At 41.4% G+C, this 14550-nt stretch overlaps 2 protein-coding genes across 3 annotated transcripts; one reads left to right on the forward strand and one right to left on the reverse strand.

Annotated features, from left to right (window-relative positions):
* Nucleotides 1-5999: 5999 nt before the first annotated feature.
* On the forward strand, nt 6000-10015 carry LOC148869043 (thylakoid lumen 15.0 kDa protein). 2 transcript variants are annotated; one of them, XM_088973612.1, is made up of 6 exons: nt 6000-6347; nt 7190-7293; nt 9099-9189; nt 9306-9374; nt 9456-9565; nt 9676-10015. In XM_088973612.1, exons 1-6 carry the CDS (start codon nt 6140-6142, stop codon nt 9766-9768), a joined length of 675 nt encoding a protein of 224 aa, XP_088829738.1. In that variant the 5' UTR covers nt 6000-6139; the 3' UTR covers nt 9769-10015. The 2 variants fall into 2 exon arrangements, with proteins under 2 accessions (XP_088829738.1, XP_088829737.1); XM_088973611.1 differs by having other exon boundaries at nt 6042-6347; nt 9096-9189.
* A 3428-nt stretch (nt 10016-13443) lies between these two features.
* Nucleotides 13444-13824, reverse strand: LOC148869044 (auxin-induced protein 6B-like). Its single transcript, XM_088969893.1, has one exon. The coding sequence runs from the start codon at nt 13822-13824 to the stop codon at nt 13444-13446; it is 381 nt and encodes a 126-aa protein (XP_088826019.1).
* Nucleotides 13825-14550: the final 726 nt, after the last annotated feature.

Consider the following 14550-nt stretch of genomic DNA (forward strand, 5'->3'; position numbering starts at 1 on the left):
ACCGTGTACATAGAGGATTTACCTCGGCCTAGTATTCTCGGGGGCAGAGGAGGTCGCTCCCTTCATCAAAGCAGAGCCGAGCTGGATCGACCCACTCACGAGCTTCCTGATAGACGGAACCCTCCCTGCAGAACGCAATGCGGCCAAGAGGGTGCAACGCCAGGCAGCCAAATACGTCATAATAGACGAATGGTTATACCGACGGTCCTACACGCTCCCCTACTTGCGTTGCTTGCGACCTGCCGAGTTCATACTCCGCGACACTCACGAAGGCCTGTGCGGCGAACACTTGGGGGGCAGAGCACTCGCCCAAAAAGCACTTCGACAAGGATACTACTGGCCAAGATGAAGGCAGAAGTTGTCGAGCTCGTCAGAAAATGCGACAAGTGTCAGAAACACGCCAATATCCACCATCAGCTTGCTTCCGACCTCAAATACCTCGCCAGCCCGTGGCCCTTTGCACAATGGGGCATCGACCTCCTGAGACCATTCCCGCCAGCAACAGGCGGAAGAAAATTCTTAGTTGTTGCAGTAGATTACTTCACGAAGTGGATAGAAGCCGAACCCCTAGCAACTGTTACGACCCGGAACATACAGAACTTCTTTTGGAAGAACATAGTATGTCATTTCGGGTTACCTCGGGTAATATTTCCGACAACGGCAAACAGTTCGAGGATATCAAGTTCCAAGAGTGGTGCCAGAACATGGGGATTCGACAAATCTTCACATCAGTCGCGCAACCGCAGGCAAATGGTCAGACGGAAGTAATGAACATAGCCATCCTGCGCGGACTGAAAGCACGTCTGGATCGAGCTAAGGGACTGTGGGCCGAAGAGCTACCAAGTGTCTTGTGGGCTCACCAAACTACAAAAAAAACCACCACGGGAGAAACCCCCTTCAACCTCACCTACGGCACTGAAGCAGTGATCCCGACGGAAATCGAAGTACCAACATTGCGACTAGAAACGTACGACGATCGGACAAAAGGAGATGAGTTACGTACCAACCTTGACCTACTGGACGAGGTAAGGGACCTCGCGCATATCCGGACAGCAACCTACTAGCAGCAGGTAGCTCGCTACTACAATGCCATAGTAAAGCAATGAAGATTCTGAGTCGGCAAACTGGTCATTCGTAAGATTATGGTGCCCGAACCCGGCTGGAGCAAACTTGGACCAAACTAGGAAGGGCCCTATAAAGTAAAGAGAGCGCTCGGGGGTGCATACGAGCTCGAAACCTTGGAAGGCAAACAAGTACCTCGAGCGTGGAACATTGTGAACTTAAGGCAATACTACCTATAAACCGCCAAGCGAAGTGGACAAAATCAGGTCCTATGGGCCACGATGCAGAGCCAAGAGGAACATCGACGTAAACAAGCAAAGAAAAGTCGGGTATATTATCAACTCGGCAAAAAATCAATTCGCTGTAAAAGACTCGTGGCAAAACAGGTCGCGGAAGTATAATAACCCGTACAAGTGGCATATTATCAGCTCGACAAAGAAACAGTTTGGGAAAAAGGAACACGTGGGCAAAAAGATTATCTATTCCGTTGCAAGAAATAGTACATTGGCCATCAGAAGGCACTTACAAAAAAAAAAATTTACATGCCCGAAGCTACTTCTTCGCCATCAGAAGGCACTTCAACAACACCCGAAGGCCCTGCCTCTCCTTCAGAGTCTGGCTCGCCATCGGCAGCATTGTCCATCTCCTGAGTTATACACGAAGTGGATATGACACTAACATCAAGGTCGGGGTACGTGTTCCGGATCATCCACCGGCTCAGTTTGAACCCCCTCCTGTAAGAATCCACCATCAGATCGTCAAAACACGGAGAGGCAATGTAGTCTTCAACGGCCTTCTTCTTGGCGTCTTCAATGCCTTGGGAAAAAATCTGCGTTTTCTCCCTGATGTCCTCCTGAAGATATTCGACTTGATGCTGCAAATCCAACTTCAAGTCTGCCATGTGCTTGAAAATGACCCCCATGGCCTCGGCATCACGCTGAGACCTCGCCTACCTGGCCATTGCGACGCGAGCAACCTCTTCGGCAGCATAAGCGGCTGCCTCAACAGCTCAGGTATTCGCCTCTGCAGCACGGAAAGCCTCTTCAGCAGCATGAGCGGCAGCCTCAGCAGCTCGCGCCTGTCGCGAGCTCCTCTCTACTTGGGCTGCTAAAACATGAATTGAAGAATTCACCTACCAAAAGAAACAAGTGAGCAATGACAGCAAAAGCGACAGAAAATGAAAAAGGCAGACGAAATATGACTTACCACCATAGCATGTGTTACGGCGCGGTAGGCGACCTGGTTCAAAGGAAGATCGGTCCACGCCGCGATCTCCTTAGGGAAAGTAGCCTCCCTACTCTTCTGAAGAGTGTAGTTCGGCGTCAACACGCTCCTGAACTCCCCTTGAGCTCTCGAACCCGAGGGCCCAGCCCGCGTATGAGCGGACCCAGAGTGAACAGGAGCACTTGAATATGCAGGAGCGCCCGTATAAGTGGTCTCAGCGTAAGGCGCCCCGATAGCTTCATGCATCGGTGGAGTCACCTCGGGCTCCCTAGGCAGATCCTCCGGCGTGTTGTCTAGAACTTGAGGCTCCTCTTCCGGGGGCAGCTCGGTACGAGTTCGCTTGGCGACCCGCTTTCTCCTCTTCATACCTTGAAACAGACGCCCCCCATGAGTTCTCTCTGCGTCCATCACACCTGCAGAAAACGAGTTCGACATCAGAAAAAATAAAGGAACAAAGCAACAAGAAACCGCAGAACTAGAAACCTACCCGAACTCAGGCCGATCGCAATAAGCTTGTCCTCCGTTAAGTAGTAATGGCACTTCAAACCTTGCCGTGCCCATTGCCGGAGGCCCTTCACCGTCTCTTTGTCGAGAGTAACACCTGAATCAGGAGCGGCCTCACCCCACCCGGTCTGAAAGGGCCATCCTTGTGCACTTCGCACACTGAAGTAGTCCCGCTTCCACGCTGGGACTTTATTAGGAAGATCGTGCAGAAGCTTAAAGCCCGGGCGAGGAGAAAGGTAATACACCCGTCTTCCCCCAGGAAGAGAACCCACCTGTCTCTTGAGCATCAAGATGGAGGAGAATATCTCTAAGTCTAAAGGGGAATTCTACTCGCAAAAAAGGGAGACTGTCCCCACCAGGTTCTGAATAGAGTTTGGATGAAGTTGGCCAATGGTGACACCGAAGTGGTTTATGACTTCGACGAGAAGAGGGTGGAAAGGAAGTCGCAACCCCGCAGCAAGCTGCTCTCGAAAAATCACGATCTCATTAGGACCGTGTTCCCAAGGAAAGCTACCTGAAGGAATAAAATATGTATACCCCCCAGGCAGATTGTAAGACACAAGTATAGATTGAAGCCCCTCAGGCGTCATGGTCGAGGGACCAAACCTGTCTAGCATCCGACCTCGGCGAGAGGTAGACGCCAAACTGCTCGAAGCGGCTCGGCCTACTGGTTCATAGTCCTCGAGTTCCACCTCAGGATCACTGAGGCAGTCGGGGGATACGACTCGGTTTGTAGAACCTACGTCAGTCCTACTTGAAGAGTCGTCTGAGCTATCAAAGCTAGACATTGAGGAAAAGATGTGGATTTAGGAAAGTACTCACCGGAAGAAAGTTTTGAAGGCTCCGGAGACGGGAACAAGCCAAAAAACCTTGGAGGCTATGTGACCAGCCTAGACGCGAGCTGAAAAAACTTGGACGCGAGCTGAAAAGTTGTACCCGAGCTCAATAGGCAAATTGCAGAAGTGACAAATCGACTGGGGTCCCCCACTATTTATAGCTACAGTAACCAAGAATCGACCGTGCAGATCAAAGACGATCCGACGGCCCACATTTGCGCTGACCACACGTCCCCTAAGGTCGAGATGTGATTGGCGCACGTCTTTCCGAAAAAAGCGAAACGTCAACGCACGTCTTTTTGAAACCGACGTCGTGCTGACGCATGTCTTTCTGAAACTGACCGCGCCACACGAATGCCAACGCACATCCAGCAGTGGCGCGCCTTTTTCTGACCCGCTGTCACGTCCCAGCGGCGCGAATTTTTGAAATTCAAAACGCGCCGTCAGTTTCCCGCCTTCTCAGAAATCGAAGAACCCTCGCAAAAGCAACTCGCGTAGTCAAGATTCAAAGGACAGGACAAATCCACCTACCACCTCGCAAAACTCCCCGCACCAGGGCAAGACCCTTGGCACGAGGAGTGGGGACAATTGATGAAGGAAGATTTGGCCCGACCTCATAGTTATGCGACACGTGGCAAAAACAGCAGCTCGGCACAAAAGCAAGCCTAAAGCGCGAACGCCAAGGGGACACCAGTGGATCGAACTCCCTACTGGGGGCCCGAACTCACCCTTGGCCCCAAACTAGAAAGTAATCCGAGCTGGCCTACCTTGTAACAGTTCGGGATACACCTCGCCGAACTGGCCGACCTTGTAACAGTTCGGAATACACCTCGCCGAACTGGCCGACTTTTTAACAGTTTGGGATACACCTCGCCGAACTGGCCAACCTTGTAAACAATTCGGGATACACGCCGAACTGGCCTACCTTATCAGTTTGGGATATACCTCGTCGAACTGGCCAACCTTGTAACAGTTCGGGATACACCTCGCCAAACTGGCCCGCCCTATACATACCTCCGAACTCAAGACTTCGCCTCGTTCACCACTCCGCATCACCTTCTGGGCACCAAAACCAAACAAGTCGTACCATGCTTGACACTGAGGAAGTCCGTACCTGAGGGCGCCGCACCCGACTGACTTGGGATCTGACGCTTGACAGCCGCACTCTAAAACGGCCACCTGCCACTGCCACCTGACACCGCAATCTCTAGTTAGAGAGACGGTTAGGCAGTGGCGGTTCTGTCCCAGCAAAAAGGACGACGGTCGAATTGACAGATGCAAGAGTAATCATACCCGACCTGACAAGGGCCTCGGAGCGAGTGCGCGAAGTGATTATAAGAACCCCCTGCCCCCAACAAACAAGGTATGTGAACTTTGTGCTATCTGATCTACACTTTGCCTTTGAGAGATTACTGACTTGAACTTCGGAGTTATTACACCGGGTTCCCCCCGGAGCTCTCTTCTTTCCCGTTTCAGGCTCCCCGACGCTCCAGCTCAGAGACGAATTCGTTAACAGTTAAGACCGGCCGGATTGCACTCCATCACAATGCATTTAATTACCAAATATCCACCTAAACATTCCTTATTTTTCTTTTTCTTGCCCTTTTACCATAGACCGTAGTTGACTCAAAGATACCTCTATTTTTCCCAAATGAAACCAGCTAAAATAACAACAATTATTTCACTTGCATACAAGTTTCTTTAAATTCTTGTTTTATTTCATCATGTTGTCTTTATTTCTATCATAAAAAACATCGATCATTTCATTTGAATATTAAATTTATCCAAAAATCTACAAAAAGCAATCGAGAAAACTTCAATATAATATTTAAAAAAATTAGTCAAAGCATAAATGATTCAAATCAATAATAAAAGAGTAATTTCAGAATTTAAAAAATGAATAATCGACGAAACTTTAATAAAAGGAGTATTTATTGCAGAGTGAAAGTTCAGGTGCCTTGTTGGGGGTTGAGCTACCCCGTTGTATAGCCTAGCCCTTCAAAAGAAATAAAAAAAAAAAAAGGAAATTAAGGGGATAATTGTCATTGAACGGATAGTAGCGAATAGCGATAGTAGCGTGGAGCCCCCGTCTTTATAATGAACGCTGAGAGGGTAATTCCGTAATTATAATTGACCCCATTGTAAAGGGTCTTGGTCTTATTCTTACTAACGGAATGGTCGAATTAGTGACCTGCCGCCACCTGAAAAGAAAACCAGGCCGAGATCGGTCATCGGTTCGGTTTTTAAACACACACGCTACGAATCTCCAGTACATAAGAATTCTACCCACATTTACTCACAACATACTACTTCCGTGCATTCGGAACATCTCTCCGTACATAATACGATGAGATGGTCATGTGTGGCTGCGATGACTGATCTTAACTGTTTTGCTGTGGAACCGTATGGAATACGAACAAGCCTTAGAAAATCGAAAAATTCATCCGCAGGCGTAAATCCGCATTTCCTATTCTCTATCGAGTGTCGCGGTACTGGAACTGGAAGTTGATGAGATGGCGTTTGCCCTCTTTCCTTCATCCCTCCCTCTTCTTCAAACTAGAGCCTCCTCGCTGGCTCTGGTTGCAAGACCGATGACGATTTCGTCTTCTCTCTCTTCGCCGACAAATGCACCTGCTTTAAAGAAATGGGTTGCTGATTTTCATTCCAAATCTTTAAATTTCGCGCTCTCAGGTGCTCTTGCACTAGCCTTGTCGCTCACTGGTAAGTGTTTCCGTTAGAGATTGGTTAGGACTTAGGATTGTCCACTTTCGGTTTTGTTTGGTTTTGGTTTTCGTCCCTTTTGATAGGGTTTATCTGGTTTCTTTTTTATTTTTTAGAAAGAGGGTCTTTCTTAACTCGAACATTTAAGCGCGTCATTGCTCTGGAATCTGCAGCTATCCTTCTTCTCATTGAACTTAAATGAATTTCCGAACTTAATTAATGCGGTGCATTTCTTTGAAGTAATATAAGTTCAATCGATGCCGGAATTTGCATTTCACTGATGAAGGGGTTGTGGACCTTGTGGTTTGGTCTCCTTCCTCTTTCATAATATTAATCTTGTGTTGGATTTTGATGGGACATTTCGTTGAAGATGTGTGACCATTTCTTTCATTGTTAACGGAAATTTGTTATGTCACCATACTGGCTTGTCAGGATTGCTTCAATTGCTGTGTGCACCATTTGTCGGAATAATACCCATGGACTATCTCTTTTATTGGTGGGAATTTCGATCTCTGTTTTTCAAAGACTCTAAAATCATATTCCCTTTCTTTGTCCCTTGTGCTGTTGAGGGGATGTTATTTCATATTCTTCCATGACTTTTCTTCACACAAGCATCGGGATGTTCAGTGTTAAGAGTAGGTTCTTGTCACATTTTACATTTTACTCTATTCTTTTTTTTTTTTTTTTTTGAAGCCTATTCTGTTATTCCTTCAAATTGCCAATAGGAATTAACACTTTCTTTATTGGGACTTAATTTCCTTCAAGTTGTTCGATATGTTGGAGATTTCTTTTTTTCTTGATCCAGACTGGAGATTTAAAAGAAAGCAAACAAAACTTTGTAGGAGTTGGAAGTGTGGAGGCGAAAGTCGGGGTTAACAAGCCAGAATTGCTTCCTAAAGAGTTTAGCCCTGTTATAGATGTGGCTGGATTCCTGTCTGCTGGTCAGGTATGGTAGACATCAATGGCAATGGATTACAGGGAAGCAATGCCCTAAAAGGCGGAGTAGACACTAAGACCTTCATATGCATGAGATGCCTTGAGGCATTAGTCTTTGAGTATCATGAAGTCTTTTTTTTTTTTTTCTAGAGAAACTTGAATTGTGATGCAAAGAGTTGTATAAATATTATAGAAGGAAGTCCTATGTTTTATATAAGAAAAAACTTAAAACGATTTTACCATCACATAAACAAATAAAGTTAAAATGCAAAAATAGCCTCTATTAGGATTATTTTTCTGTTTATTTACAAAGTGAAAAATAATGGTGTTTGGTTATCAATTTGTATCCAAATATGATAGAATCTTTTGATTTCAAACTGAATAAGTGATCAAAGTATTTTGGGAGTGGAAAGGAAACTGGTTTTCCACACTTCCCAAGATCAGTAGAAATAATTTCAGTAGCTCATCTCCCCAAATGGAAACTATGTTCTGCTAGAAATTGGGGAAATATACATAAAAGTCCACTATTTTCCAGGTTTTGTGGCAGTCTCTACACAATCAAACTGCAATACCATAAACCTCATATTAGCAAACTGTGATACCTAAAAGTCGCAACTATTTGGGTTCAGCATACTGTCCTTCTAATCTGTTACGTTTTAATGAAATTATTGAACTCAGTCTACTTTTACAGATTAATATGTGTTTATCCTTCAAGATCATGGCAATCTGAAGCAAAGAAGTTTCATATGGCAATTTTATATCTGCCACAGATGCCTTTGTTTTTCTGTCTTGTTTGTAGAGGTCAGTTTTATATTCTGTGGATCGTGCATTGGGTGTAGGTTAATAGGGTCTTTTCTTTCCTTTGGTCTGTGTTATGGTGTGTCCTTGTTGGTTGTCTCTGTGTTTTGTTGTGTTTCTTCTGTTTCGTGGTTAATAGGGTCTTTTCTTTCCTATGGTCTGTGTTGTGGTGTGTCATTGTTGGTTGTCTCTGTGTTTTGTTGTGTTTCTTCTGCTTCATTCTTAATGAATCGTTTTATTACCAAAAAACAAGGATGCCATTCTTTCTAAATTCTAACGAAAAAATGTGTTTAGCACCTTATACAACCAAGACTTGATGCTGTTTGCTATAGTTTCTATTATTAAGATCACTAAAAGCACTGCTGATAAAAAAAAAAAAAAAAAAAAGAAAACGATCACTAAAAGCATCCACCATCAAAGTCCAAACCTTTAAGAAATTACTTGTTACAGTACAAAGACTTCTAGACCTTCAAAAAATTTCTGATTCTTCTATTTTCAAACTGTCCAAAAAATCTTAAAACCTTGCATATGTTTGACCACAACTCATTCTGCACAAAGTTCCCAGTTCCTTAAAATTTCATCTGCGAATGCACTTTGATCAGTTGGGTATGATCTGTGATAACTTTTGATTCAAAATTTATGCTCATCAATTGTCATGTAATATCTGAAAGGAACATATATTTATTCTCACAGTGTTTTACTGGTGACCTGTCACAGTTTCAAGCTTCCATACAGGTCAATATCTAACATGCCACATCATAAAAAACTTTTGACTTGGTCAAAGACCCATTTTGAATGTGTTATTTCATTTTATTTTGGAACTTTTTACTGTCGTGATTGGTTAACCTGTTGACCACAACTGTTGAACCAATGACCCATCCACCTGGAGGAAAAATGGTTCAGCCTCCGGGTTGTGTCTTAAAATATTGGTTCTAACAGTAAATGCAATAAGATTTTATTATAGTGTAATAGGAATGGATGAGGGAAATGTGCTGATGCTGGTCGGATCACTAGCAGGAGAAAAGGCTTACACAGGAGATAGCTGATCTTGAAAGAGATACAGGATTCAAGCTGAGAATTTTGGCACAAAATTACCCTGACACACCAGGTAAGAGTTGAGGATTGAAGCATCATATGATATGATCTTACATAATTTGTGCATGCATTTGCCTGGTCTGTTTCTTCTACATGTGAATATTTCATGAGATTCTCATTCTTTTACAGGGTTAGCAATTAGAGATTTTTGGCAAGTGGATGATAGAACAATTGTCTTTGTTGCTGACCCCACCTTTGGTAAATGAGTTGAAATGCATTTCCATTTTTAGGTTAAGCCTTATTCCATATATGGTTCATATATAATGTATTTGTGATCAGGCAATATATTGAACTTCAATGTTGGGGCTTCAGTTGATTTAGACATACCACGTAGCTTCTGGAGCCGTCTGGCAGGGAAATATGGGAACATGTTTTATTGGAAAGAGAAGGTGAACTTTTGCTCATGCTGTTATGAAATATTTTTTGTCATTAGGGCCAATGATTTCTTCTACGTTTTTTTATCAAGATGCAACATCACATTATCCAGAGATTGAAACAGGGGGAAGATGCATCTATTGAAGCCGCTGTCATGGCAATATCAAATTGCTTGAGAGAGACTGTGGGTCCAAGTAACTGTTCAGAGGTAAAGTAGTAGAACCACAGTTGTAAAATGAATTCTATTCCAGAATGGCTACTGTGACCAATCTTGTACATTTTTTCTGAAAATAGTTTTATATGATAGCGAGGTTCTTTTGGCTTGTATTATTATGTATTATATATTGTAAAATGAGATGATATATTTTCTATATTTGATGATGATTTCACTTTCTTCCTTCTGAAACCGTAAGGTTATGTAATTTAGTATGTTTGAGAAAAGAAAATTGTATTTTTGACATAAAGTTAGGCTTACTGAATTTCACTATCCTTTCAATGCTTTAAGATTGACAGGCATGTGGACTAATTGAAATGTCTATATCATCAATTCTGTCCAATCAGTTTCTTAGAAGACATTATAATAGTTTCAAAGTCTAGGCGTTCATGAGTCCAGTAAGTTTCCTTTTTGTGACTGGTTAATAAAAATCTGATTAGATTGACTTGCTGGTTCCTTTGGACTGGTCAATTGTTTGATCAAGATTGAATCACTCAATTGAGATTTGAAACTTAAAATGGTGAAAGATAATTTAAAAGTTAGAACTTCTTTCTTGGATGGGTAAACATCCAGTTGGGTTGACAATTAAATCGATTGGTTCATGAGCATGGTACAGAGTTGAGATGGCTCAAGGACTTTTGATTCCAGAGCAGTTATCTTCTTTCCCCCTTGCATCAAAAAGGTTTTCTGTTTCCTTGAGAATTCAAGGACTTCTGCTATTACCTCTCCTTTTTGTTGCAAGAGAGTTTATGCACCCTGGATTTTAAAAATGTTAATTTTATTTATTTTTTGATGAATAACTGTTAACTTCATTGAATTTAAAAGAAAGTGTACAAGAGAAAGTGGGAGAGAGACAAGCCCTCTTATCTCTCCCCTTTAATTTTATTTCCTGGTAATAAAATAACCTGTTATAATAAAATTTCAGAAAGCATTTCTATTATCTTTGGAAAACCAATATCCTCTAGGTTGCCACAAATTCTGTCAACCAGCAAAACTTATTTTTTGTCGATAATAACAAATAAATTAAAATTTCAGAGGTATTATTATTAACAAAGTATTTAAAAGGTGCTTTTTTACTTCAAATCTATTATTCTATTTGTTTGTATGCTCATTCCCAAAGTAGGTTGTCATCGGTTTTCATGTATTGTTTCAAATTGTAACTACTTTACTGTGCAAAATAGTTCTCAAGATATTTTGCATTATTCTCTTTTAAACAGTTTCTATTTGCAACAAGACTAATAGCAGTAATGAAGTATCTTATTGGATGCAATATTTCATTGTCAATAAAAGGAAGGGAAAAGAAATCTGACTGGCTTTTCTTAAAAAGAGATGAAGGATTAAAGATATTTAATACTTGTATTTTTTTTTCCTTTTTTTAATAAACTGCATGCTTGTGATCATTTGTCTTCCCGACAATGTTTTGAATTTGGGGTAACAGGGTATGTAAATCAAAAATGAAAAAGAAAAAAAAACTGCAATGTTTTAATAAACTGCAAAGCCCCTATAGCTATAAGGAGCCATCTGTGTCATATCTAGAGTCTGCCTTTATGAAATATGTTATTACTCCTAACAAGGTAGTTAGTACTAAAAAAATCAAAAAAGAAAAAAACATGCGAAAGAAAAAATGAACTAATCGATGGCATTATTTTTAGATTAAGGGGTTAGAGCTTTTTTCCACAATGAAATGAAGATAGAAAAAATATATAGTTGGGCTCAATGTTTCAAGCCTTTTTTGTTTGCTTGTTTGTTTGTTTATAATATATATACTATAAATAGATAATTTTCAATATAATACATATCAGTTTGGTTAACCACTGTTTTTTTTTTCTATGTTAATCAAAAACTAAATTGGTGCTTCTGTTTTTCAAAAAAACCAAATTGATCAGGTTGGTTAATTGGATTTTTCAATTTGGTTTTTCAGTTTTTGATGAAACACCCCTAATCTAAACATGTATTTTCATACCCTTGATTGCTCTTTCTCTCTCTCTCTCTCCACCCCAATTGTCATTAAGCAGTTAACAATTTGGCACTTGAGCATTTTGAACCAAAAAAGGCAGTAAAAACTCTCTATCTCCTTGTAAATTACCATAAAAGAAAAAGCTCATTATCTCTAAGGCAATACATTCCAAGGTAAATACATTTACCGGTGTTCTTTTAATCATGAAATTTACCCAATAAATTAGTTTATCATTTTTACCCATATATTGTTTTCTTACAAGGAGTAATTTTGTCAATTGGTGTTTTAGTATTTTCCCCCACACCTGGAAGATGTACCCAAGAAAAAGTTGGTATGCTGTGGGATCCACACTTATTTAAAAGCGAATATGCCCTTAAATTTTCCTACCTATATGGATAAGAACACTCCCAAGTTTACCAAATAAATATAATCTGCCACTTCTCTTTGTTCTATCTGGAAATAAAAAAGATAAAAAATCGTATTTCCTATGATGTCAAACACAGATAAGAACTTTTGAGTGGATGGAAAACTGCCAATGGAATCATTTAGAGTGCACTTATTATCATCAACAAAAGCTTTATATAACCATCCCGATGAGATGGTCAGTTAACGTCCCTCTGTACATGGAAGTGAGATCAAACCTGTGTAACTCTAGGTCCTCTGTGGTAAAGTTCACTGAACTTCACGTTACGTGCACCCTGCCTTGTAGTAGGCTGTTAATAAACTCTGAAGGTGTGATATCCGATTTTGACCCCAAATCCGATTATTCTATGTTTGAATGTTAGAACTTGCATTCGATTACTAATCATAATGGATGTGGTTTTAATCCTATTTGATTCGATTAAAATTCGAGTCCCGAATCCCATCTGAAATCTGATATGATAATCAGATGTGAATGACGATGCAGATGAATCCGATTACAGCCTACTCTGTTTGTAATGTTTGTAACATGTAAAATTTAATGACGCCCCCCCCCCCCCCCCCCCCCCAAAAAAAAAAAATAAAAATAAAAATAATAATAATAATAAAAAATAATAATAATAATAAAAAAAAAAAATAAAAGGCCAAATACCCAGGAATTTTTCACGAGGCAACATAAGACTTTAGGTTCCAAAGGGTCACACTCCCCCCGGTCCAAAATAAGACTTTTATTATCATTTTTTCTATGCTTACAGTTTTTAGATTAGGGAATTAAAATGTGGTACTGGTATAGGCCTGAACAGACGAGGGAAGGGGACTGAATTCATAGAACATTATCATACATTTCATCCAAAAAGAAAAGAGAAAAGGAGGGATTAAACACATGGACTATCTAGATGATCGCCCATTGGATTTAAGTGCTCATAATTTGACGATGGATAAGGCATTGAACAGAACACAATGAAATGAAGAAACAGGATTCATATATGTAGCCGATTCTATATAGTTGGGGCCGGACAAGACTTAAGATGATGATGAATCTTGTTTCTTATTGTAATTTATTGCTTTACAAATAAATTTGTAAAAGAACAAAGAATTATAAACTTATACTAGTTCCGCGACAATGGAAATGGAGATGCTGGCCTGGGTGCAGTTCTCAACCATGAATCAACAATGTCTTAAACATTCATATACTACGTAACTGCTCTTAGCTACATTCGATCAATGGGGTCTTAAAAGCAGCCCCACAGATCAATAGACAGTAGTAGCGTTGGTAGCAGTTCTCTCCGTTGTCCTCCCTCCTAGAATCCTAGAATCCTGTCGAGATCATCCGGCCGACAAGGGACAACAAGGGCTCCCTGTTGTTTGAACCCGAATTCTTCTTCTGCCAGAGTTAACAAGCTCAAGAATTCAGGGTTAGTCAGGTAACTCAATTCAATGATGAATCTTTTCTGCTCCGCACCCTTGACAGCAAAAACTGCAAAATGACCTTCCTTCACATCTGCTGGCACTGGCAGCATTATAGTGTCTCTGACTTCTTCTTCATCAAACTCTGATCTGTAGTTGTTGCATTCGAATCTCCTAGCAGATGGTGAGAAGCCCTTCTGCAGCTTTTGCAGCATAAGCTTGACCATCTCCATCCCTCCTTTCTTCTCACTCCCTCTCTTACTGTGCTTGCCCATCTCAGAAGAAAAGTGATTTCTAGTAACGCTTATGATTGCTTCATTCTTTGATTATCAATAGAAGAGTGAATTCTTCTTATATAGTAATTAATATGAAGGTGATGAGAAAGCAATACGTGTGGGGTCGTCGTTAACGTTGCATGTGCTGCACTGATCAGGCCAGGCTTTGATGGCCTATCCTTCAAAGCAATATATGAAGAATTCACTCTTCTATTGATAATCAAAGCCTATCCTTCAAAGCAATATATTACATCGATCCTAAGGTTTCTGTGCTGCACTGAACCGTCGTTAACGTTGCATGTGCTGCACTGATCAGGCCGGGGTCATTGCGCTCTGCAATATATGAAGGTTCAGGTTCGGCCTATCCTTCCACATCTTTTCTTCTCTGGATCCATATCCATATTGCAGCCGGGTGGTGGTGAAATGTCCTTGGCAAAAAAAGAGATCTAAATGACCCAGAAACCTTAGGATCGATGTAAAGCCGTAGTTAAAGGCTGGCTATAAAAGGGTCCATTTGTTCCGCCCTTTCTGATCCCTCATTCATGCATGGTAAACTGTAAGTCCTTAACTTTGAAAAGTCCATCCCTTATCCTGCAGTGGGTTATAGGTAATCTGTCTCACCAATCAGGGTATAATGCATGCTACCCATGAGGGAAGTAAGACAATGACAAGCCCATAGATATATGAGGTGGCAACAGACGGTCATGTCGGGGCCTGGACTTAATC

The sequence above is a fragment of the Nelumbo lutea genome, chromosome 2 (genome assembly GCF_056320005.1).
Source record: "Nelumbo lutea isolate HS-2025 chromosome 2, American lotus-T2T, whole genome shotgun sequence".
Taxonomy (NCBI): domain Eukaryota; kingdom Viridiplantae; phylum Streptophyta; class Magnoliopsida; order Proteales; family Nelumbonaceae; genus Nelumbo; species Nelumbo lutea.